We start from the raw sequence: 25,692 nt of genomic DNA on the forward strand, positions 1-25,692 counted from the left end.
GTTAAGTGAGAATTACTCATAAACGGGGATGGCAAATAAAAACAATAACAAAGACCAGAGTGACGTCAACTTCATTCTATCTATAAACGTTTGAGGTTAAACATAGTTTTGTGTGTCGGTACCTTATATCCAGCTGGCGGATGTTATGAGTAATAATATTAAGCGCATGTACGAAATGATTGACGGTTTATGTGACTAAATCAAAGTTTGTCTTTTTTTGCACACAAAACACGACCACAGATCACCCCCCCCCCCCCCTCGTGAAAATAAATAGCGATCACAACATCCAATACACTGTGCTAAAATCAGATCATGGGTAGATGTTTTTAGCGTGTAAATTCATTCATTTTATTTCAGGTTTTAACTTTTAACGGACGGCTCCGTTCACCTTGATTGGGATTTTAACTTTTAAGGTAAGAATTTGTATTGACAAAATTAAGATTAATTGACTAATCTCATTGGTAGGTACTACCGCAAACTCGGGGACCCAAATAATTTTGGGGTTTTGGGAGGGGGGAAACGTAAAAAAAAATATTTGGGGGGTTTGGGAGGGGGGAAACTTTTTTTTTTTTAAGTCTCTCCCCTCCCAAACCCCCAAAATTATTTCGGTCCCCGAATTTGCGGTAGTACAATCTCATTAAGATATGTATATCATAGAAAAATGAATTTTACTTACAAATAGTAATGGAAGAGACACCTGCATATGGAATTTCTCCCGGAAGATTGCTACACAATTTATAAATATGTCTCACTTCACAAACTTTTTATTTTATCTAAAAAAAATTAATTGAATGTGGTATTGTGGTATGGCACTCGATTTCGGATCGGAAGGTCCTGGGTTCGACTCTCGCTCAGCGGATAGTTAAAACCTTGGAAAAAGGCTCTATATACTCGCATTCTCTCACCTTATTCAGGTGTAAAATGAGTACCTGGCCGTTAGCAGCGTTGACGCTGTCCGGAAAAAAAGGTTATATATATCGCCTAACAGGTGGAATTTCATCTGCCATGTTTGTGACTATGATAGAAACGAGTCAAGATTATTATGTAATATTTCTGCGTCGTTCTGGGTTTCTATGACTCGGAACTTATGTGGCTCTCATCGGCGAACAGTTTGAGCTTGGTAAGAGTTGATATGTTTCTTCCTAAGTCGTTAATGAATATTTTAAAGCAGAGCGGTCTAAGGACAGTTCCTTGACGTAGCTCCGATAAAACGTTGCATTTCTCACTTCTATGTCCAAGCAGGACTACTTCCTGTGTTCTATCGCAGAGCAAGTCTTATGAAATAGCTTTTGTGCCTTCTGTTTTGAGTTGTTTTCTTCATCATTGGTCTTTTCGGAGGACTATGGATCGATGTTTTAAATTAATTAATTAATTAATTAATTAATCAATTAACTAATTAATTAATTAATTAATAATATAATAATAATAATAATATAATAATAATAATAATAATAATAATAATAATAATAAGTTATTTATATAGCGCTCAACTTTCACATAAGTACTCAGCGGCGCTTTACAATATTAATTGCCATTAAAACATTCATTCATTGACAATTTTGAGTACACATATGAAGAAACAAATACACATGCACACAAACTCACACACAGATACATTTACACTCATACACGAACATACACACACATATTTACACCAATATTACTCACTAACATATTCTAACGAAATACATTTGAATTGATTAATTACAAGTTCAGTTATACGGTGGAAATTGTCCTTCTGAACTGAAGATCAAAAACTGGAATGAAATAAACTTAAAATTAAAATAAGATTTAAGGCGTATTCTGAGAGCGAAACTATTCGTAAGCTCGGGAAAAAAGTTCTGTCTTAAGGTGTGTTTTGAAAGACTATCCCTAATAAGTTTTACATCTGGGGAGAGCGCATTCCACAAGATGGAGCGAATTACAGAAAAAGACTTGGGGATAATCTGGTTCTTGGGACGATTAAGAGAGGGTCTTCAGCCGATCTTAGTGGCCGTGTTGGATTATAATTTTGACATAAATCCACGAGGTACACTGGAGCTTGATTATTCGTGCATTTATGAACAATATTACAAGTTTTAAAAAACAATCCTTTCACTACCTGAAACTCGCAACCAATGGAGATTATAATATAGAATTTCTTTTGTAGGGCCATTGGAATTTTTAAAATCAGTTTTGCGGCTCTGTTTTGAATATTTTGCAAACGTATCATTTTGGCCGGCACACCTTAAAGAAATGACCAACAGTACCTGCTGGTTACCAAATCATGAGCAATCATTCGTGTTGTGCTCTCATTAAGATGTCAAACTCTACCAATATTTCTTAAGTGAGACGAGCAAGATTGGCAGGTTTTTGTTATGCGATTCTGCATCAGAATCAATGAATGAGTCAAGATTTCTATCTTCAAATTTGAGTCGCCTATGTCAATACTATCAAAATATATTCTATGGTGTTCCAGTTTTCTGAGGAGTTGTCTAAGGGGCACAGAATCAAATGCCTTCGTAAAATCCGAGACAAGTAGATCTATTTGTTTTCTGCTGTTTAATGCCTTTCATATTTCTTCTATGGTGTTTACGAGCTGGCTTTCACAAGATCTATGTTTCCGGAAACCATGTTGATAATCGACTAGCACAGTATGTCTTTCGTAGTGCTCCATTATTGAGTGAAACAATGTGCTCGAGTACTTTACATGTGACAGACGTCAGCGACACTGGTCATAGTTCAAGGAAAAATCTCGTTTCCCTTTTTTTTATACGTCAGCGACTAATGCATGCTTCCAGTCTTTGGGCACACGGCCTGTGCCAAGTAACTGTTGGAAAATATTGCAAAAAATAAGGAGCTATTTCTGTTGATCATTCTTTGAAGATCATGGTGGGTATCAGCTCTTTAAGTTATTTAATCCACAGTGTCATTTTAAATACTATAAAATAAACTACCCACACCTTTGATTACAGTTACACAACTTTTCAACAATCTAAAAGACTTTTTCGATATCCTGTATGTCTTTTAAGCGTGTTTTGCTTGTTTTATTTTATTCTTTTTTTTTGTTGTCTATTTGGGGGGGAGGGGGTTAATCAAGGGGTTGTGACTTCATAGGTTATTATTCATTTTCTATCTTAATTCATTTAATTCGAGTTATAGAACATGCTTTTTCCGAACATCTTCTCATCGCACTGGGTTCAAAATTAGTACCCGTTCGGTAACAGGGTTGTCCCTGTCGAAAAAAGAAAAATGTACTGGCACCACACAGGTGTCATGTATCGTATTCCATGTTAAGTCCATTGTTTGCTTTACACCTCTAATAAATCGATTTGAGAAGATATTGCATTATATAAAAGCTGAATCTTTGTTTGCTTGTTTGTATCTTCATTTGTTCCAGATGTCATCATCGCCCTCAAAACCATCGACACAAGATGAACATGGTGTAGACGAGGCTGATACAGGCGAGGGAGGACTTGGTGGTGGTGGTGGTGGTGGTGGTGGCAATGGCCGTCGGATTGGTAATGGCGACGGTGCCCAAAGTGTTGTTTGTGACGGTAGTTGTGGTGGTTATTGTGCTGTTAGTTGTGGTGACAGCAATGATCGTCGGGTTGGTAATGGAAACGGTGCCCAAAGTGTTTGTGTCGGAGGTTGTGGCGACACCAATGGTCGTCGGGTTGCTAATGGCGACGGTGCCCGAATTGTTGTTTGTGCCGGAGGTTGTGGCGACAGCAATGGTCGTCGGGTTGCTAATGGCGACGGTGCCCGAAGTGTTGTTTGTGACGGTAAATGTGGTGGTTATTGTGCTGGTGGTTGTGGCAATAGGTCTCCGACCTCAAGTGACATTGTCAACAACAACATTCCTAATCAAGACAGTAGGAGACACGATGTGGAGAACGACCGGAGGAGTAAAACATCACGCAAGAAGGTAATGCCTATTGTTTTTATATCACTAGACGTGTTTTCAGTTGCTGGTTTGATAACCCAGCTTCTTTTGGTCTCATTGTTATTTTACGAAATATTTTCAAACCAATACAAATTATTGTTCATTAACCATACTGTTAAATCAAGCCCTTATTCTCGTCTGGTTATTTGAACTGAACAAAGATATCACTGCATTCTGGTTGACACATTAGTGAAATGATTAAATTCTATATACATCATAAATAAACAGCTAAGATAATTTATTTTTAAAAAATAAACCGAAAACCGTTCCCTTAGATTTCGGTGATTTCATAAATTCGATTTCCAGCGTATAATCCACTTTTTAAATAATGTTAATTTTTTAATAAATGAAGATCACATGAGATAAAAGAGCAGAGTTACTTTCTGATTTTTGTATGGGGTGGGAGGGGAAGGGGAACATCTTCATCTTAATCTTCATCGTAGTCATCATCATGATCATGATCATGATCATCATCATCATCATCATCATCATCATCATGATCATCATCATCATCATCATCATCATCATCATTATCATGATCATCATCGTGATCATCGTCACCATGATCATCATGATCATCATCATCATTATCGTCATCATCATCGTCATCATCATCGTCATCATCGTCATCATGATCATCGTATACCTCCCATTTTTTTCCATCTTAAAAATAGGAAGAACGGCAACCACAATGTCAAGGAATAGGAGGAGATGATCAAAGAGAAAGCAAGAAAGAGAAACCTGACCAAAATCCACATGATGTAGACGAGGCTGGCAGTGTCGAGGGAAGACGTGTTGGTGACAGTGGTTGTAGTGGTAGTTGTGATGGTTCAGGTGGCCGTGGTCAGGTTGATAAAGCAGACGTCGTCCACGGGAGTGTATGGGATAGAAGTTATTGTGATTGTAGTGTCTGCAGTGGTCGTTGGGTTGATGACGGTGCCCGAAGTGTTGTTTGTGACGGTAGTTGTGGTGGTTATTGTACTGGTGGTTGTGGCGACAGCAGTGATCTTCGGGTTGGTAATGGCGACGGTGCCCGAAGTGTTGTATGTGACGGTAGTTGTGGTGGTTATTGTACTGGTGGTTGTGGCGACAGCAGTGATCTTCGGGTTGGTAATGGCGACGGTGCCCGAAGTGTTGTTTGTGACGGTAGTTGTGGTGGTTATTGTGCTGGTGGTTGTGGCGACAGCAGTGATCTTCGGGTTGGTAATGGCGACGATGCCCAAAGTGTTATTTGTGACGGTAGTTGTGGTGGTTGCTGTGCTAGTGGTTGTGTCGACAGAAATGATCGTCGGGTTGGTAATGGCGACGGTGCCCAAAGTGATTATTGTGACAGGAGTTATGATGGTTATTGTGCCGATGGTTGTGGCAATCGGCCTCTGACCTCAAGTGACATTGTCAACAATAACATTCTTGATCAAGTCAGTAGGAGACACGATGTGAAGAAAGGCCGGAGGAATAAGAGATCACGCAAAAAGGTAATGTCTATTGTTTTTTTTTATATAACTCGATGTGTTCTTAGTTGCTTGTCTGATAATCCAAAATGCTGTTCATAGTTGCATTGAACATATTCTCAAACCAACGCAACAAAAAAATTGCTCTTTACCGGTAGATCAAGCTCTTAATCCCGTCTGGTTGCCAAAACTGCACATAGATATCATTGCAATCTGAATTGTATATTAAAGATATGCTTGATATCTTAATTCAGCCAGAAACCTAAAAAAAAAGCAACAATCAAATCAAAATCGAAAACCTTTCACCGAGATTTTGGGGATTTCATAAATTTGATTTCCAGCTTAAAATCCACTTTTGGAATAATGTTAATTTTTTAACAAATGAAGATCACATGTGATAATAGGGCAGAGTGACTGTCTGATTTTTGAATGGGGTGGGAGGGGAGGGGGGGGGCATATGTTTGTAAAATCTTAATCATGTGTAGAACGTCATATTGGTTGGCATTTTTAGCAAGTAAAATTTGTCTACATCGTCAAAATAATTATGTTTATTATCTTCAATAAAACATTAAATTATCTTGATCTTTATTTGTATTTTTTTTTTACTATAGCATCAATTTTCGGCATCGGAATAACCACGAAATAACGCTGATTGACACGATGATCCACTATGGATATAACTGTAAACCATCTCTAGGGTTGTGCGCCATGTGGTCTTGTTGTATGTCACTTGCTTTCGGATCGGAAGGTCCCGGGCTCGAACCTCTCTCATCGCATTATTGAGTCCTTGGAAAAGGCTCTTTACTCACATTCTCTCATTGTACTTCGGTTAAAACGAGTACCTAGCCATTAACAACGTTGTCTCTGTTGGGAAAAAAATGTTATTTCGCCTAACAGGCGTCATGTCTCGTTCTACATGTTTCGTGTTGTTGTTGATAATGACCCCTTGTCAAGCTCTTTGATCACATTTAGTGGGCATTGCGGTATATAAAAGCTCAATTTTTTTTACAGATTACTAAGTTGAGAAGGTGTTATAGTTCTACTAACTTAAAGGATATGGTTTCATATACAAATTTATTGAAGAGTTGTGCTAAAATTACTTGCGTCATAAGTTAGTTTTGAGAAAATAGAGGCTAAAGTTTGGATTCTGCTATAGAAAATATACCAAAAAATAATAGTATATTATTGGGGAGCTGCAAGGTCTGGGCCGGACGTCCCGCTTGCTGAAAGGAAATTGATGTGCATTTCGAACCCAACACCTCTCATTTCCAGGTGCATTGATCGCCGCGTAATCCTGTCTTTGACAGAGATTATTGCATATGGCCTCTCATGCATTATTGTGTCCATAACAGCACCTTCCAGTGGTGTTCCCTGTTTCTACTGAGTTTGTTATGGGCGCGACCGAGTCCCCGGCGGTATAACCGGGTTAGGGAGTAGGTGGGACCCCTTCCTCTTAAGGTGCAGGAGTCAGAACCCACCGGTGAGTGGTACACGCTCTGCTCCTCACTCACCCACCTCACACTCATTCTGTAGTGTGGTGTCTTCTGTATGTCCTTACTTTTCTTAATCTACCCCTATAACTCATACTCTCCCTAGCCATCGATGTATGGCTCCACTGCCTTGTGGATACCTTCGGGAGGAGGAAAGGCTAAGGAGTAAACCTGACAGAAATCTGCATCCAAACTGATGCCAAACGTATCGCTGTGCGATCCTTTGGACCACACCAGGGAGGAAGAGGGGGAGGTTCTGGTTACTGGGCAGCCCAGGATCTCCACATACTCTGCCCAGGCCGCGCCCTGGAGAGGACACTCCAGTCTCACCTTCACCGGTGAAGAGTAACAACACGGAAGACAGCAGTCTACGAGTGATAAGTCCTTGCTCGATTGGCGTAGAGTTGGACGCTACGGGTTGTCTTCGACGGTGGGAGGGATCATCGTAATCCTACTGGTCAGCTACCGCCCGCCCCAAGCTGGGCAGCCCCCAGCCAGAAAGGTGTTGACCCGCCACGATCTGCCTGCTTCAGAGGGTGCCTGGAGCTTAGAGCTTGCAAGCTTGACAAGTGGATCGTTAAACTGTGTACCAGGCAAGCAAATGAAAAAGAACACGAAGTCCCCAGCTCTTCGATTAGCAAGCTGGAATGTAAGAACTATGCGCTCAGGACTGACAGATGACCTTCAGGCCATGGACGATGCTCGAAAAACAGCAGTAATTGATCGTGAACTTAACAGATTGAACATCGACATAGCAGCCTTGCAGGAAACGCGACTCCCAGAGAGGGGATCCCTGAAGGAGAAACACTTTACATTCTTCTGGCAAGAAAAAGGCACAGAAGACGTGAGGGAGCACGGTGTTGGATTTGCAGTACGCCATACATTGCTTCCTATGATCGAACTGCCAACAGACGGCACAGAATTTAAACTGCGCCTGTCATCCATGCAGGGCTCGGTGAACCTTGTTTGCGTCTACGCCCCAACACTGCAAGCTTCGGTTGAAGTAAAGGACCAATTCTATGAGTCATTAGACGCCATTGTCAACAATATCCCAGAAGTGGAGCACATCTACCTTCTTGGCGACTTCAACGCGCGAGTTGGTGCTGACAAAGAATCATGGCCAACCGTTTTGGGGCACCACGGCATAGGAAAGATGAATGAAAATGGTCAGAGGCTTCTTGAACTCTGCTGCTATCGCAAACTATGCGTGACGAACACCTATTTTCAGAACAAGGCATGTCACACGGTGTCATGGAGACATCCAAGGTCAAAACACTGGCATCAGCTGGACATGATCATTACTAAGCGCGATTCTCTTAACAATGTTTGTAACACCACGTCCTATCAAAGCGCTGATTGCGACACTGATCACTCTTTGGTTGCCACAAGGGTGAAACTGACACCAAAGAAACTTCATCACTCAAAGAGAAAGGGCCAGCCCAGGATCAACATCAGCAAGGCAACTTACCGGGAAAAGAATATAGAGTTCAACGAGCAACTTGAGAAGATTCTCAACACAGCTCATAGAGAAGCAGAACAAAACGCACAGGACAGCTGGAACTCTCTTAGAAACGCCATTTACAGCACTGCAGTTCTGACATACGGCAAAAAGGAGCGCAAGAGCAATGATTGGTTTGAAGCCAGAATTACTGAGATGGAGCCAGTCATTGATGCCAAGCGCAGCGCACTTGTCAGCTATAAACATAAACCGAGTCAAAGGAACCTGCAGGCGCTGCGAGCTGCACGCAGCAAAGCACAGCAAACAGCACGACGCTGCGCCAATGACTACTGGCTTCAGTTATCGGACAACATCCAGCAAGCGTCTGAAAGTGGCAACATAAGGGCCATGTATGAGGGCATCAAACAGGCGACAGGCAAATCTACAAAGAAAACTGCACCTATTAAATCCAAGACAGGGGAAGCCATCACTGACAAGGACAAGCAGATGGGTAGATGGGTAGAGCACTACTTGGAACTCTACGCCAGAGAAAACACTGTCACCCAAAAAGCGTTAGACGCAATTGAAGAACTGCCAGTACTGGAAGAACTAGACGCAGAACCAATCATGGAGGAGCTCAGCAAAGCAATCGATGCTCTGGCCTGTGGCAGAGCACCCGGTGACGACAGCATTCCACCCGAAATCATCAAATGTGGAAAGCCAGCCCTCTTGGAACCACTACATAAACTCCTGTGTCTTTGCTGGAGAGAAGGCAAGGTACCCCAGGATATGCGTGATGCCAAGATTATCACCCTCTACAAAAACAAGGGAGACCGTAGCGACTGTAATAACTATAGGGGAATCTCTCTACTGAGCATTGTGGGTAAAGTCTTTGCGCGCGTTGTCCTCGCTCGACTGCAAGTCCTCGCTCGACTGCAAGTCCTCGCCGAACGTATCTACCCAGAGTCGCAGTGTGGCTTCAGAGCCAAGAGGTCGACAGTGGACATGATCTTCTCAGTACGTCAACTTCAGGAGAAATGCAGAGAACAGCAGATGCCCCTCTACATTGCATTTATTGACCTGACAAAGGCATTTGACCTTGTTAGCAGGAAGGGCCTTTTCCAGCTGCTAAAGAAGATTGGCTGTCCTCCTCAGCAGCTTAGCATCATTGCCTCCTTCCACGACGACATGAAGGGCACCATTAGCTACGACGGTGGAGCCTCTGAACCCTTCCCCATGTGCAGCGGCGTGAAACAAGGCTGTGTCCTCGCACCGACTTTGTTTGGTATATTTTTCTCCTTACTGCTGAAGTTCGCATTCAAAGAGTCCCCAGAAGGAGTCCACTTACACACCAGAAGTGATGGGAAGCTGTTCAATCTGGCACGGCTGAGAGCAAAGACCAAGGTCCGCACAGTCCTCATAAGGGAAATGCTATTTGCAGATGATGCAGCTCTATGCGCGCATACCGAGGAAGACCTTCAGCGGCTGATGGACAGGTTTTCCCACGCATGCAGGGAATTCGGGCTGACGATCAGCATCAAGAAAACAAATGTAATGTGTCAGGATGTCCCCTCTATACCAGCAATTTACATTGACAACGAGGAGCTAGAAGTCACTGATCACTTCACATACCTGGGCACAACCATCACCAGCAACCTCTCACTTGATGCAGAATTAGACAAGCGCATCGCCAAAGCTGCCGCTGTCATGGCACAACTGAGCAAGAGAGTGTGGACCAACAACCAACTCACTTTGAACACCAAACTCAGAGTATACCAGGCATGTGTACTCAGTAGCCTACTGTATGGCAGTGAATCCTGGACAACATATGCCAGACAGGAGAACCGCCTGGAAAACTTCCACATTCGCTGTCTACGACGAATTCTCGGCATCAGGTGGCAGGACAGACTCACTAACAATGCAGTGCTAGAAAGAGCTAACTCCCTTAGTATGCATCTCATGCTCTGCCAGCGACGTTTGCGATGGCTTGGTCACGTACACAGGATGGACAATGGACGCATACCCAAAGACATCATGTACGGTGAACTAGCTTCTGGACGGCGACCAACTGGCCGTCCAGCTCTGCGCTTCTAGGATGTCTGCAAACGAGACATGAAATTGACAGGCATCGACTCAAACACCTGGGAGTCGCTTGCTGACGACCGCAGCGGCTGGAGATATGCGGTGATGGAGGGAGTGAAGAGAGGTGAGGAGAGGAGAAAGACGAAGTTTAAGGAGAGGAGAGCAAGGAGGAAAGAGAGGCAGCAGATCCAAATACCAAACGCACAGTCAAACTATGTGTGCAACAACTGCGGTAGAGACTGCCATGCAAGGATTGGTCTGCTGAGTCACACCCGTCGTTGCTCTCAACAAGACTGATGAGACTAAAGTCATACAGGGCGCAAACCATCTTCTCTCGAGACGGAAGGATGCCTACCTACCTATTATTATCATCATTATTATTATCATTATTATCATTATTATCATTATTATTATTATTATTATTATTATTTTTATTATTTTTATTATTATTATTATTTTTATTATTATTATTATTATTATTATTATTATTATTATTATTATTATTATTATTATTATTATTATTATTATTATTATTATTATTATTATTATTATTATTATTATTATTATTATTAACATTATTATTCTTGTCAACAATTATGAAGGCTGGATTAACTTTGTTTTACTAAGGTCAGTAATTATCGTTTATTAAATCACTTTTTGGCACATGGTTTGCTCGTCAAAATACCCCACTGGCTTGAAAGGTCACAAATGTGTGTTGCTCTACCAGAGAAATTTGATGCTCTTGGCTTTTTTTTTTTGTAGAGCATTTAGCCTCATCAGTAAATCTCACAATCATCATCATCATCATCATCATCATCATCATCATCATCATCATCATCTTCGTCTTTGTCTTCGTCTTTCAATAATACATTCAGCTTCAACATCACCATCTTCTCTAAACCACCATCATCACGAACACCACTATCGTGACAATCACCACCATCATCACCATCTTCTTCATCATTATCATTATTATCATCATAATCATCTTCATCATCATCATATTTTTTATCCTATCAACAGGGAGAACGACAACCACAAAATCAAGAAAAAGGAAGAACTGATCAAAGGGAAAACAAAGAGATATCGCACCGAACTCCACAGTGGCAAAAGTCAAACCAAAATAAGAAAAATTCAACACGAGTATCACATTCTGATCAAAAATCACTTCAGACGCATTCACTACAACACGAACTTGTGACTGAAAATAAAGCGCAACATCAGCAAGAATCCCCACTTGTGGAATCCCAGGAATCGCATCAAACGCATCCGCGACAGAAATTATCGCGGAAGCGGCAGAAGAAATCGACAAAGCTGCAACCAGTTCAACTAGAATTTCTACACAAACATTCAAAAAGTGAACAGCGGAATAGATTGAGACAACCACTACGTGATAAGAAAGAGCAAAAGTGTCAACAGCCACATAATGAGGAAAAGCAAAAGTGTCAACAGCCACAAAATGAGGAAGAGCAAATGTGTCAACAGCCGCAAAGTGAGGAAGAGCAATGGTGTCATTGTGAAATATGTCAACATCCACAAAATGAGGAAGAACAAATGTGTCAACAGCCGCAAAGTGAGGAAGAGCAAAGGTGTCAGTGTGAAACGTGTCAACGGCCACATAATGAGGAAGAGCAAATGTGTCAACAGCCGCAAAGTGAGGAAGAGCAATGGTGTCATTGTGAAACGTGTCAACAGCCACAAAATGAGGAAGAGCAAATGTGTCAACAGCCGCAAAGTGAGGAAGAGCAAAAGTGTCAGTGTGAAACGTGTCAACGGCCACAAAATGACGAAGAGCAAATGTGTCAACAGTCACAAAATGAGGAAGAGCAATTGTGTCATTGTGAAGTATGTCAACAGCCACAAAATGAGGAAGAGCAAAGGTGTCAACAGCCGCAAAGTGAGGAAGAGCAAAGGTGTCAGTGTGAAACGTGTCAACAGCCACAAAATGATGAAGAGAAAAGGTGTCAACAGCCACAAAATGAGGAAGAGCAAAGGTGTCATTGTGAAATATGTCAACAGCCACAAAATGATGAAGAGAAAAGGTGTCAACAGCCACAAAATGAGGAAGAGCAAAGGTGTCAACAGTCACAAAATGAGGAAGAGCAAAGGTATCAGTGTGGAACTTGTCAACAGCCACATAATGAGGAAGAGCAAAGGTGTCAACAGCCACATAATGAGGAAGAGCAAAGGTGTCAACAGCCACAAAATGAGGAAGAGCAAAGGTGTCAACAGCCACAAAATGAGGAAGAGCAACTATGCCATTGTGAAACGTGTCAACAGGAACAGAATGAGAAAGAACAAAGGTCTAATCAAGCTCTATCTCGACCGTCACAAGATGAGGAACAGCAATCTTTTAGCGATGATCCATCCCAGCTGCCTCTGAATAGAGCTCGGCAAGTTTTAGAACAACTGAAGGCACGGATTTACGAGGAGGATAGGCGCCAATATCTATCTCCGCAACAACGGCGCAGAACAGAACAAGAACGAAATCTAGGAGATGAGCATTTGAACCAAGGCCTGCAGGGACAGCAACGGGAAAGGCAACGATTGGACCAAGCAGTTAGAAGAGAAATGGAGTCGAGAAGAAGAGAGAGTAATCGAGATTTAAACGAACGCGAAGAATTGCAAGGAAACCGACAACGTTTACATCGGAACCGTAGAAATCGTCCCTCGGCTAACCCGGATAGTTTTGTTGACCTTAACCCCTCTTTGTTCCTTAATTGTGTACGCTCTCCAGAAGTATTACGACCCATGTTACTGGAATGGACACTGCTGCAATTTAGCGATGCTCAACGGATGCTTGGCGATATGAAACAGTCGCTAGCCAGAAACAACGCTTCTCATGATACAAGAGTGAGGGAGTTAAAAAAGATGAAGGAGGAATTGTGTAAGAGGTTCGAAGATGAGCTTTATCGGAAATTGCGGTTGCTGAGACAGGAATCAAATAGACTGCGACATGAAGCCAGGGTGAGTTGGGTTTGTTTTTACTTTTATCTCTTTTGTCTTCTTATTGCTGTCTTGCTACATCCATCCTCGTGTGTTCAATTAAAACCAATGCTTGCAAAGAGTCCAGCATAGATCCGAAAAAAATAATAAAAGGCCTTAAACACTATTTTTAAAAATTCTACTATCTCTGGCTGCAAATGAGTGAAATTATTGTTCTAAAATTGTAGTATTGTTAATATATTTCCAAACTAGCAACACCTTTGCATACCTCATGAATTTATATCAATATTATATCCCAACACGCCACTAAGGTTAAAATCTGGATGGGGTCTTCTGCCTTCAGTGTCTTCCATTCTTATACCTATTTTCCTTTTCTTGGTTGCTCTGTCTTTGTGTGTTAGTTAACTCTTTCCTTACCATTCATTCTCATGATTTTCACCAAAACTTCACACCCAACTAGCACTTACTTACTTACTTATCCGAACCAGCGACCACCTGAGCTCTAGCCCTTCGGTCTCGTGCCATGACGTAGAAGTTAGACGTCTTTTGTAGTTGTTCCAGGTGACTATAGAGTGTGTTACTGATGTTTGGCTGGATTTGGTGGGAGGAATGTGCATCTCAGACTCCATTTTCTTAGATTGTACACGAGTAATAATCCTTTTCTAACGCGGTCTCAACAGGTTAAAAGCAATTTTGGAATGCGAGCCTTTCACAAAAACATTCTAAGAGATTTTTGCCACGGCATAGTTTTGCTTATTTGTATTTTGATCTTATACTTAACTTATGAATTTTATTCTTAATTACTTTTGTGTGTGTGCGTGTGTAAAGTGGTGGTTATGATGATGAAGAAATGTTGTGATGTTGGTGTAATGACGGTGGTTGTGGTGGCGATGGTGAGGTGATATAGGATAATGCTATGGTATTGAGAATGTGATGATAGCGGTGATGATAATGACGATGACGACGATGAGGACGATGATGACCGATGATAACGGTAAGTATGATGATGATGATGATGATGATGATGATGATGATGATGATGATGATGATGATGACTAAAATATGATGTGTTGTATTTCTTCCATTCAGAGAAATGACCAACTTGTCCCAGCATTTGCAGAGCACCAAAACGGGGTAAGTCTTTCCTTGTGTCAATAATACTGTTCTTGTTTCTGTGTTTCTATAGTAGTTTGAGAGACTAATGTCTATGGCGACTCAATCACTCGGCGGTACGGTGTCTTGTCCTGTCGCCAAAGTTGAGCGATGCCAATCGTGGTCAGTGGCCGGATCGTTGACAGTAGTGACCGCGAAAGGTTTAGTCCCCGACGTTGCACACAATGTCCCACTCGCCTCGGCGGCTGTGAATAAGTAAAGATCTATAAAAGTGTGTATAAAAATCAAATCTGTATTTTAACACACGACTCGCGGGTGGTTGGATGGGAGCATCACCCTTGAATCATATACCTAGTATGTTCGCATGGGTTTACGATCCGATAGTGATGTCGTTTCTTCTTCTCTTTACTAGCCTATCCTGCTTCTTTGGTTTGTGATTATATTTTTGACAGGGGATATTTTTTTTTCTGTAAATCTTCTGCCTGTTTGTTCTTGGTTATTTATAATTTAGCTTATGATATCTTTAGGTTATGATATTGATTTACATTTGTACTATTTTTGTTAGATTGCTTGTTTTTTTGTTTCAGCGGTCTCTCATATAACCTCAATGTGTTGGAAGAGACCTAAAGCAACAAACAAACAAAAAAAAAAAAAAACACACGACTCAATACGGCATTGTGCCGGGATGAATCGGAACCCAAGACGTGAAAATATACCTAAAATGATTCGAGTTGGGATCTTCGAGCCATTTCCGTGGCAAGAAACGGTATTTATTTTCCGTCATAGAAGAATAAAAATTAACTATAAGTTTAATAATAAATTACATTTATATCACCCTGTTCATCCCAACATATAGCCCTTTGAGAAGATGGGTCACATTTTTAGATAAATTACATTCTTTGTAGATCGAATAAATATTATGTAGATTTAAACCTATGAAACACAAATTTCCAGAACGGTACAGACAACGCTAGTTTTTTTTTAAAATAGTGATTAAAAACGTTGAAGATTAGCTAAACGTTTCCACGAAATTGAAAATATTAATTCTTGTAAACATATTTTTCCCGAGTACGTTGTTCAAAATATAAAGGACCGTAGCGACGTGCACTTATTTGAAGGTCAGATAACCCAATTCCTTATGGGCTCATTGTTGTAACGGAAATCTTTAAAAAATGATGCACAATATTGTCCATTATAATAGTATCAAACAAGGCTCATAAGTGGGTCCGAATGTTTGGCCTGCATATGTACACGTCATTTTAAACCCAGAATACGTTGTTCAAAATGTGACAGGACCGTAGTATAGAATAAAACAACTCTATGCAAATTGTGTATTTCACTCGATATGTGGTAAAGCCTCTAGTTGACAAATATAAGCAACTGGATGGTTTTTTTTTCATACTTTCCTATCAGGCTATAGATATTGTGCGCCTGACTAAGAAGCTCATAACATTGCCATCCGGAAGTATAACGGACCAACACACAAAACTGTATCCATGAACGTTTATAGTCGGGTTAATACAGTTCAGTGAGCATTACTCATAAACGCGGATGGCAAAAAACAATAACAAAGACCTGAGTGACGTCATCTTCGAACTATCTATATATAGTATGCGCTTGGCTAAGAAGCTCATAACATTGCCGTCCGGAAGTATAAAGGACCAACACACAAATCTGTGTGTTTCCATGAACGTTTATAGTCGGGTTAATACTGTTCAGTGAGCATTACTCGTAAACGCGGATGGCAAAAAACATTAACAAAGACCTGAGTGACGTCATCTTCGAACTATCTATATATAGTATGCGCTTGGCTAAGAATCTCATAACATTGCCGTCCGGAAGTATAACGGACCAACACACAAATCTGTGTGTTTCCATGAACGTTTATAGTCGGGTTAATACTGTTCAGTGAGCATTACTCGTAAACGCGGATGGCAAAAAAAAACAATAACAAAGACCTGAGTGACGTCATCTTTGAACTATCTATAATATTATGTTCCTATCTGTTCCTATGCCTCGTTTTCCTCAAGGATTATAGTATTCTGTTGACATGTGTATTGTTACACGTTGTGTATCCTAATGATCATTAATCACAAATGGGTGTTTTCATACTTTATTACCAGGCTATGATACTGCCTGTTTCTATACCTCGTGTTCATCGAAGATCACATTACGGCCCGAGCAGGGTGAGTCCATTGTATTGTTGGTTCATGATAATTGGTGATGATGATGATGATGATGATGATGATGATGATGATGATGATGATGGTGATGGTGATGGTGATGGTGATGGTGATGATGGTGATCGTGATGGTGATGATAAAAATTACGGTGATTGTGGTCGCGATGATGGTGGTGGCGATCGAATTGGTGATGGTGGTGGGGATGGAAGTGGAGATTATAGAGATTATGATAACGATGAAGATTGATGTGACGTAGACGACGGTTATTATGATGTATGATGGTGGTAACGATAACGACGACGTTGAATATGATAATGATGACGATGACAAGGACGACGATAACAATATCGACGATGACGAGAATGACGATGATAAACTCGATAACGATAATTACGACGACGACGACGATGATGATGATGATGATGATGATGATGATAACTAAAAAGGATGAATTGTATTTCTTCCATAAAGAGAAATGTCCAACCTGCCCCAGCATTGGCAGAGCCCCGAAACATCGTATGTCTTTCCTTGAGTGTTATTCTTGTGTTCCTGTTTTTCATTAATATCTGTAGTAAAATATGCAGTATAAGAATAATGTCTATGATGGGTCGGTGAAAGTTACGTTTTCGGAAGTAATGTCCTTCTCCGTGGCTTAGCGGCACATTGTCTCGTCTTGTCACAAAAGTCAAACAATGTAAAGCATGGATGGGTGTTTTCTTGTTCCTATTCCTCATGTTCCACGGGTTTTATAGCGTTCTGTTGACAAGTTTATTATAAAAATAATAATAATAATAATAATAATAATAATAATAATAATAATAATAATAATAATAATAATAATAATAATAATAATAATAATCTTTATTGTCCAATTAGGCAATTATTGATAGGTTACAGCTCTTGTAATAGGCGAAAAAAGTAATTAAAATAGTGGTAATAATGATGATAATAATACTGATTGTAATGAGGATTATAATAATAAAATAATAATAATAATAATAATGATAATATAATGATAATGATAATGATAATGATAATGATAATAATAATAATAATAATAATAATAATAATAATAATAATAATAATAATAATAATAATAATAATAATAATAATGATAGTAATAATGATAGTAATAATGATAGTAATAATGATAGTAATAATGATAGTAATAGTAATAGTAATAGTAATAGTAATGAAAATAGTAATAATCATAATCATAATCATAATCATAATAATCATAATAATCGTAATCGTAATAGTTATAGTCATAGTAATGATAAGAAGAAGAAGAAGAAGGAGAAGGAGAAGAAGGAGAAGGAGAAGAAGAAGAAATCGGTTTTAAGCCAGACTTGTTTAGAAGCTAAATAATATAAGATTTGGATTTAGTTCATATGATGATTTCTTGGGGAGGGTGACAATAATTACTATACGTGCGAAAAGCTACACATTTATATATCTGATTATTATTATTGCTGCACGTTGTCTATCCTAACGATCATTAATCACAACTGGGTGTTTTTCATACTTTCCTACCAGGATACGATCATACCTCTTTTTATGCCCCGGGTTCATCGAAGATCACATCACGGCCCGAGTGGGGCGAGTCCATTGTATTGTCTCATGATAATTGGTGATGGTGACGATGGTGGTGATGGTGGGTGTGGTGATGGTGGTGATGATGGTGATGATGATGGTGATGATGATGATGATGAAGATGATGATGATGATGGTGATGATGATGATGGTGATGGTGATGGTGATGATGATGATGATGACTGTGCTGTTTTGGTGGTGATGATGGCGGTGATGCGATAGTAATAGTGCTGATGATGGTGATGACAATGATGGTTATGATAATGGCGATAAAAAAAATTAATCATAAGAGTTATGCTTTTCTATCGTACCGATATCAGTCTAATTTGAGATAGCAATGTGGATAAAATGACATTAATATTGATAGTTATAACGGAGTTTGACTGCCATATAAAGTTGTGATAAAAAATAACGTTACATTTTTGGGGGGGGGTTTGTCACCCTCTTTTCATACATTATAAATCCATAAGTATTATATATAATCAAAAACAGGAAAAGTAGAGGATTCAAATATTACTGACAGGCGAGACGCTATACACTAAATAAAAACTTTTAAAATTTGAAAATTGCAACTTGGCAAAAATGGTTTTGCTAATCAATATTTTATGTGGCCCATTCATACCGAGCAAATTCATTACTTAACCCCCGTCGACTTCGTAAGAATGTAAACAATTTTTGTAGTTATCTTGGTCCAAAGTTCAGTTATAATAGCAAAACGTTTTTTGTTTTTTTTAATATAAAAAATTGAGTTTTTTATTTAGCGCAATATCCACTAAATGTAATCAAAGCGCTTTCTAATGGTCCCCTGGCCACCAACAACATCTAACATGTAGGACCTGACATGACGCCTGTTAGGCGATATTACATTTTTTTTTTCGAACAGAAACAACGTTGTTAAAGTCCAGGCACTCATTTTACACCTGATCACGACGAGATAATGTGACTAAAGGGTCTTTTCCAAGGACTCAACCATGCGCCGAGCGAGGCTGAAACCCAGGACCTTCCGATCCGAATGCGATTGCAATACCACAAGACCACATAGCCACACCAGTTCAGTGTTTCTTCTCTTGGAATTGGCCGGTTTTTAAGAGTCGTTTTAATTGGAGATCACATCTGTTCCACGGGATTCATATCTGGTGACAGAGCTCGCAACATTAAGGGCTAACCCACACCGGAGACTGACTCCGACAACCCGGCAATGCCGTCCTCTGACGTAATCTGGATAAAGATTTCAGGACTGACAAAATACTAAAAATAAAGAGAAGAGCCGCTAGACCAACCCATATCAAGCTAAAAAAAAACAACAAAAAAACAAAAAAAAACAAAACAAAACGGTAGAGCACGTCGGGTACATGGTGTGGGTAGGTCTAGTGGCTCTTCTCTCATTCTTTGTAATTTGTCCGTGCCCAACGTCTTTATCCGGAAGACGGCAGAGCACGGCAATTTCGGGTTGTCGGAGTCAGTCTCCGGTGTGGGATAGCCCTTAATGTTTCAACAAATGTCCCAATGAAACTCAGGGTGGTGTAAGCCCTATTGGGTGAGGCATTTTCGCGGGCCAAGAATGCAAATGTTATTGCCAGGGTTGTTGATAAAGGAATGACGTATTGTTGCAACGCTTATTGTATTGTTGAGCGTTCAGTCGACTGTCTGGGTGGGGTTTCTGGCCTCCCATAGTGGGCAAGGAGGTACTTGCTGTGTCTTCGATATACCTATACCTGTTTTCCAATTGCTTTCTGTCTTTGTCTTAGAACGAGATTACTTAGTTTTGTCCTGACCCTGGCCGGGGTCTTTGTCTGGGAGGGAAACAGTCGAATGTATAATCATGGTTTTGGGAGATGATATTATTTTAATTATAAAGCATCTCTCTGTTTTGCACTGTATTGTTTTGTTTACATATAAGATATGATTTGTAAACATTTGAGTGTCTCTTAGTTGGGACCTGTGCTTTGTGTCTGGATGGGACTTTTAGGTAATATCAAACATCTGTTTACTATATGAACAAATTCCCCTTTGTCTTACCTTTTCATGGGTGCTTTAGTTGTAAATCTAGAACTTAATACGGTCCCATTTCAAACTTTTTACTGGCGCTGATATGACCTAAATGTGCTGGAAGCGCTTCAAAACCCTTAAAAACAAAAGCAAACATCAGTCGACTGTGACCATTGTTCTGGACCCCATCCCATGTGGCCGTGAGCCCATTGTTTACGATTCATGCGGTGCTGGTCTATCAGCATCGGCCAATCATCCGGATGTCTTGCAGATCTGCCTCTAGCAGTTAGCGTTGCCTAATAGGCAGACTTGCCTCGTACTACGAAACATTCGTAGAAATACGAATTTTGGGCTCCAGCTACAGAAATGCATTCACCTCTTGACTCGATAAATCTTATTGAAAAGGAAAGTTTAGTTCCTCGGAACCCATACTCAGGCCCATTTTTGGGTCATGCTCAGGACAATTTTTTTTTAATTTCTAATGCTATTTAAAATGGATTTTTTTCCCCTTGGAAACTAAGAATTTTTTAAATTTCAATTAGGCAGCTCTACTAATATTATCTTTTGCCCGACCCAAATTCCTGAACATTGCGATTTTGAATAGGCCTTCTTCGTGCATGAGAAGAATAATATTTTCTACAGTGGGGACAGTGGTTTACGCATGGCCATCCTTGCCTTGGGAGATCTTTTACTGACCCAGTCAAAACCCGCTTGTGGTGTTAGCAATAGACGGACATTTGAGAGATGTTTAAAATCTTAGCTACCCTGTTTACACAGACTCCAGCCTCCAGATGTTCGCTCTTTACTATTCAGTTTTGGCATGGCAAAGTTGTGCCTGTGTTAAGAGAGCTTGACAAATAAAATTTTGAAGGATTTCTATATCTTGGTGTCGGGGCAAGGTAAAGATCTAATAGACAGCAACAGAAAGCTGATTTTGTTGGACAATGGAGTTGAAGAAATGTGAAATTTATTTGATATCTTGATATGGTGAATGCATTATTTTGTATTCAATTCTACTTTTGCCAAATAGCGGCTACATTCAAACCCGCATTTTTTGCTTAAATTGATGTATAAAGGAATATATTTGTAATTATACGTAGAATTTAATTATCTTTAACACGATATGCAAATCAATTTATTGCTTTAATGTATAGTTCTTGCCATATGGAACATTTCAAAATTTTAATGAATTAAATTTAATTTTAATATTACTTTTGATCACTACTAATATAATATAATTCTTTTCTTCTCACAGTGCGTTTATCCACCTTCAGCGTCAGTTAATGGGTGTGATGTTCTTGGACGACATAGGCAACAGCCGGTGAGTAAAGTCAAACAACCGTGGTTATCTTGTTCTTTTGTGGTTTTACGGTCTTGTGTTGTATGGAACTCGCATTCGGACATATGGATTCTGGTTCGAGTCCCGCTCCTGACGGCGCAAAGTTAAATATTTGGGAAATGCTCTTTACTCACATTCTCTCACTGTACTCAGGTGTAGAACGAGTTCCTGGTCGGTAACACCGGTGTCTCTCCCAAAAAAAAAATATAATATGTATCGCCTTAAAGGCGTCATGTATCATCCTATATGTTAAGTAGTATTGCTGTAGAGAGACCCCTTGCAGAGCACGTTGAGCATGTCTAGTATTTAAATCAGACGAGGCATGCATGAAAGAGTGCGAGACAAATAATTTTTCACAACCACAAGGCTAACGAGCTCATTAAGCGGTCAGAATCGGTCATTTGCTAGCTTTTAGATAAGACAATGATTTACCTTAAAGTACTTTCTGCCAGATCTGACAACCCAGCTACCCAATGGCTGCTGGGTGGACAGCTGGGATTTTTTTAAAAATCTTTGCTGAAACCGAGATAGATTCCAGTCCATTTGCTTATGAGTTGGGTCCTATACCATCTGATAAGGTGTGTATAAAACAAGGGCGGTCCAAACAGGCTGACTTTTTGGGATGGTTTTATCTTGTATTTTTCTTTCTTCTTCGTCTGGCCCTTATGATTTTCTATCACACGTCAGTGTCTTTTCTCTAATGCGTCACTTCGATAATCAGTGTAGATGTGCTTTTTAATGAGTTTTATTTATTTATTTTTCATTTCAGGCAGTACGGATGGTTGAACGTGGGAATGGTGTAGTTGAATTTTTAAGTCTCGTAGCTAACCCCTATGATCGCCAACCTCGTACCCCAAATCATCACCAACCATCTCGCTTCCACATGCCTAGCTTTATCCGCCCCCCACCAGGATTCTATATCCAGCCATCACCTCACCAACCTTGGTATCAAAGACGTGGACCTCAAAATCAAGGCCGTACTTTTCCCAATCAAGATCCTACCCATCGCAATAGGGTCCATCCGCAACCCCGAGCCCATCCGCAACATCCCGGGAACAACCCGCAACATGTTCAGGACAATCCACCAGACGCAGTTGATTTTCCACATGAAATGCAAGAATTGTACCCAGTTGTGGTCTATGAAGGCAACGGATATGAGACGGCAGGGGTTTGTCAATGCTGCCTCGATGGGTATTTCCCTGCGCGTGTTCAGACTCCGGACTCAAGCAATGCCCCTATACCGCATTGCTGTATCTGTCTGTCGGTTATAATAAATGGAGCAGCGGTGCGAGAACTGGATTGCGGACATATCATGCACAAAGACTGTATTGATGAATGGTTAAGAGTAAGTTTATTATTGTTGAGTCATACATTAAACTTGAGGCATGTATATAGCGCAATATCCACTAGACGTGATCAAAGCGCTTTACAAGGAGTTCATAGCCAACAGAAATGCTTAACAAGTAGGGTGAGACATTACGCCTGTTAGGCTATATCATTTTTTTTAAATTTCTGACTGACAACGCTATTAACAACCAGGTACTCATTTTACACCTGACGACGGTGAGAAAATGCGATTAAAGAGCCTTTTCTAAGGATTCACTTATGAACCGCTCAGATCGAGATTCGAACCAAGGACCGTCCAATCCGAAGGCGAGTGTCATACTCACTGGACACAAAGCCGCACATATAAGTTATCAATAGGGGAGATGAGATGGTCCGCCGTCTCAATATGAAGGAATCAAGTAGACACTGAACACAAAATTTCAAGTTCTAATCAGTTAACCGGGAAAACGTGTATAACTTTAAAATTTGGCTAGAAAAATCGTTCTTCAAATATCGATCGATTTAAACGAACCTCATCTTGGCAAAAACCCTTAAACCTGGGACATACAGATGCACAAAACACACACACACACACACACACACACACACACACACACACACACACACATTCGTACTTTCATATTGTAATATTCTTTTCTTCTTTTTTAAAAATTCTATTTTTCAGACACACAGGACATGTCCGATGTGTAGGAGAGATGTTTTCCATTTGTACCACCAGAATTTACCCAGCTTGCAGCATGATGAGGATGGTGATGACGAGTCAGAAGGCGATGATGTAGATGTGTTTGAAGGTCATGGTGTAGGGTAGGTGATGGAAAAGGTGATGGTAAAGGTATTGATGGTGACCATGAAGGCGACTCCGATTGTGAAATTTATGGTAATTGCGAAAGTGGTAGCGATATTTAGGAAGGTAATGAAAGGGATGAATAAATAATAATAATAATAATATATAATAATAAATAATAATAATAATAATAATAATAATAATATAAAATAATAATAATAATAATAATAATAATAATAATAATAATAATAATAATAATAATAATAATAATAATCCAATATTACACCCAATACTCTTTATAAAGGTTCGATAATGAAACTTACAAGCAATAAACCAAGTGACCACAACAAAACGGATTTCGTAATCGATTCAAATTCATTAATAAATTACAAAGCAAACCTTTTATTATTGTGGTGCATGTATCAGCATTGCTTTGGTATCAGTTGCCTTAAATTGTCGTCAATCTAACCTCAATATGTACAATATCACAAAATTAGTTTAGGTGATTCTGTAATACCACCTAATTTTATACTTATAAGAGCCTCGCGAGTGAAGCATAAGATGTGCCGTCTTAATATTTTTTTATAATAACTTTTAAAGTACGATTCATAATAAAACCCAACAAGGTAGACAATTTTTATGTTTGATGTGTACTTTATGAAGGAAACAAATTGCAGACTTTTAACCTTTCATTTGAATTTTTATCATTCTATTTTACAATGTTATGAATGTTTGAATGTATTAATAATCTATTCATTATAATTTTAATTCAACATTAGTCTATTATTTTTTTTTTTTTACAAGACGCTTTCAACAGCAGGCGATAATAAGATGTAATTACCACATCATTCCTTGACTGACTAAATCCAGCAGGAAATTACGTTTGGCATATTATCTTTACTGTGAATTATTATATGTATTAAGAATAAAGTCCGAAGGCAAAGTGAAAAGCAACTCGTTTTCTTTTCTAATCAATTTTTATTTATTTATCTTGTGTTCTGAGACAAAGTTAAAACAAGGCATCGCCAGATTATGTAAATATGATAAATTTTTAAGAATTTCAAAATCTACAGGAAGATTTATTTCCCTTTTTACATGTAATTTTAATATGAAAACTTTTCTTTGTTTTTTAAATTCAAAATATTGTTACAACCCGATTATCAATTTAATCATCTGCAACAAAGCTTTTATTTCCTATTTACGTGTAGTTTTAATATTTATTTTATAAATTAAAAAAAAATACAACCCAATAACACGGTAACAAACGGAGAAATTATCAAATAATATTATTTTTTAGATAATCTACAATGTTCTTTTTTTTAGACCAATCGATAATATAATATACGTAATTAATCGCCAGTACTTTATTGCAAAATTGTTTAAGTAAAAGAACATCAGTTGATTTTGATAGAATGATGCATGCTATGAATGGAAAGAGTAAGTTTCCAAATAAATAAATGATTATTGAAATTCCTGAAACCATAAATATCATAGACTTTTGTTTGATTGGTTTTAGATCAATTATTTGGCGACTGGGTGGGGTTCCTGACCTCCCATAGTGGGCAGGGGGGTACATACGGTGTCTTCTATCCCCTAATAATATGGTTTCCAACATGCGTTGTCTTTGTCTTGGAATGAGGTTACTTGGTTTTGTCCTGGACCTGGCTGGAGTCCTAGCTCCTAGCATAGTTATTGTTTTGGGAGATGAATTTTTTTCTTTGTAAATCATCTCTCTGTTATGTATTATTATATTTGTTATTTTGAATATATAATGTAAGCATTTGAGTGTATTCCTCTTTGTTGGATTTTGTGCTTGTGTCCGGATGCGACTTATAGGTGATCTCAAACTAAGTACATTGGTGGGGTGCTCTTAGAATCTACATCTGATACCTATTTGTTCCAGTTCCCCTATGTCTTACTTTTTCTTGGATGCTTTAATTGTAATTCTAGAACTTTTTACTATCCCGATTTTCCTTTTTACTGGCGCTGATATACCCTAATTGTGCTGCAAG

The 25,692-nt window shown here is 39.4% G+C and overlaps 1 protein-coding gene across 1 annotated transcript; it reads left to right on the forward strand.

Moving 5' to 3' along the window:
* Positions 1 to 276: 276 nt before the first annotated feature.
* Positions 277 to 23,816, forward strand: LOC144979744 (uncharacterized). Its single transcript, XM_078926720.1, has 10 exons — positions 277 to 413; positions 3,380 to 3,907; positions 4,600 to 5,400; positions 11,410 to 13,353; positions 14,422 to 14,466; positions 16,569 to 16,631; positions 18,165 to 18,227; positions 21,466 to 21,531; positions 22,319 to 22,894; positions 23,561 to 23,816. The coding sequence occupies exons 2-10, from the start codon at positions 3,380 to 3,382 to the stop codon at positions 23,702 to 23,704; spliced, it is 4,230 nt and encodes a 1,409-aa protein (XP_078782846.1). The 5' UTR covers positions 277 to 413; the 3' UTR covers positions 23,705 to 23,816.
* The last annotated feature ends 1,876 nt before the right edge of the window (positions 23,817 to 25,692 follow it).

Source organism: Berghia stephanieae, chromosome 9, assembly GCF_034508935.2.
Source record: "Berghia stephanieae isolate SIO BIC M18660-M18661 chromosome 9, UCSD_Bste_1.3, whole genome shotgun sequence".
Classification (NCBI taxonomy): Eukaryota; Metazoa; Mollusca; class Gastropoda; order Nudibranchia; family Aeolidiidae; genus Berghia; species Berghia stephanieae.

Bases quoted from the DNA above. Each gene is read 5' to 3' on its own strand.
- LOC144979744 (XM_078926720.1), top strand. From the start codon at position 3,380: ATGTCATCATCGCCCTCAAAACCATCGACACAAGATGAACATGGTGTA. The intron at 3,908-4,599 runs GTAATGCCTATT...TCTTAAAAATAG, and splicing joins GTAAAACATCACGCAAGAAG to GAAGAACGGCAACCACAATG. The intron at 5,401-11,409 runs GTAATGTCTATT...TCCTATCAACAG, and splicing joins ATAAGAGATCACGCAAAAAG to GGAGAACGACAACCACAAAA.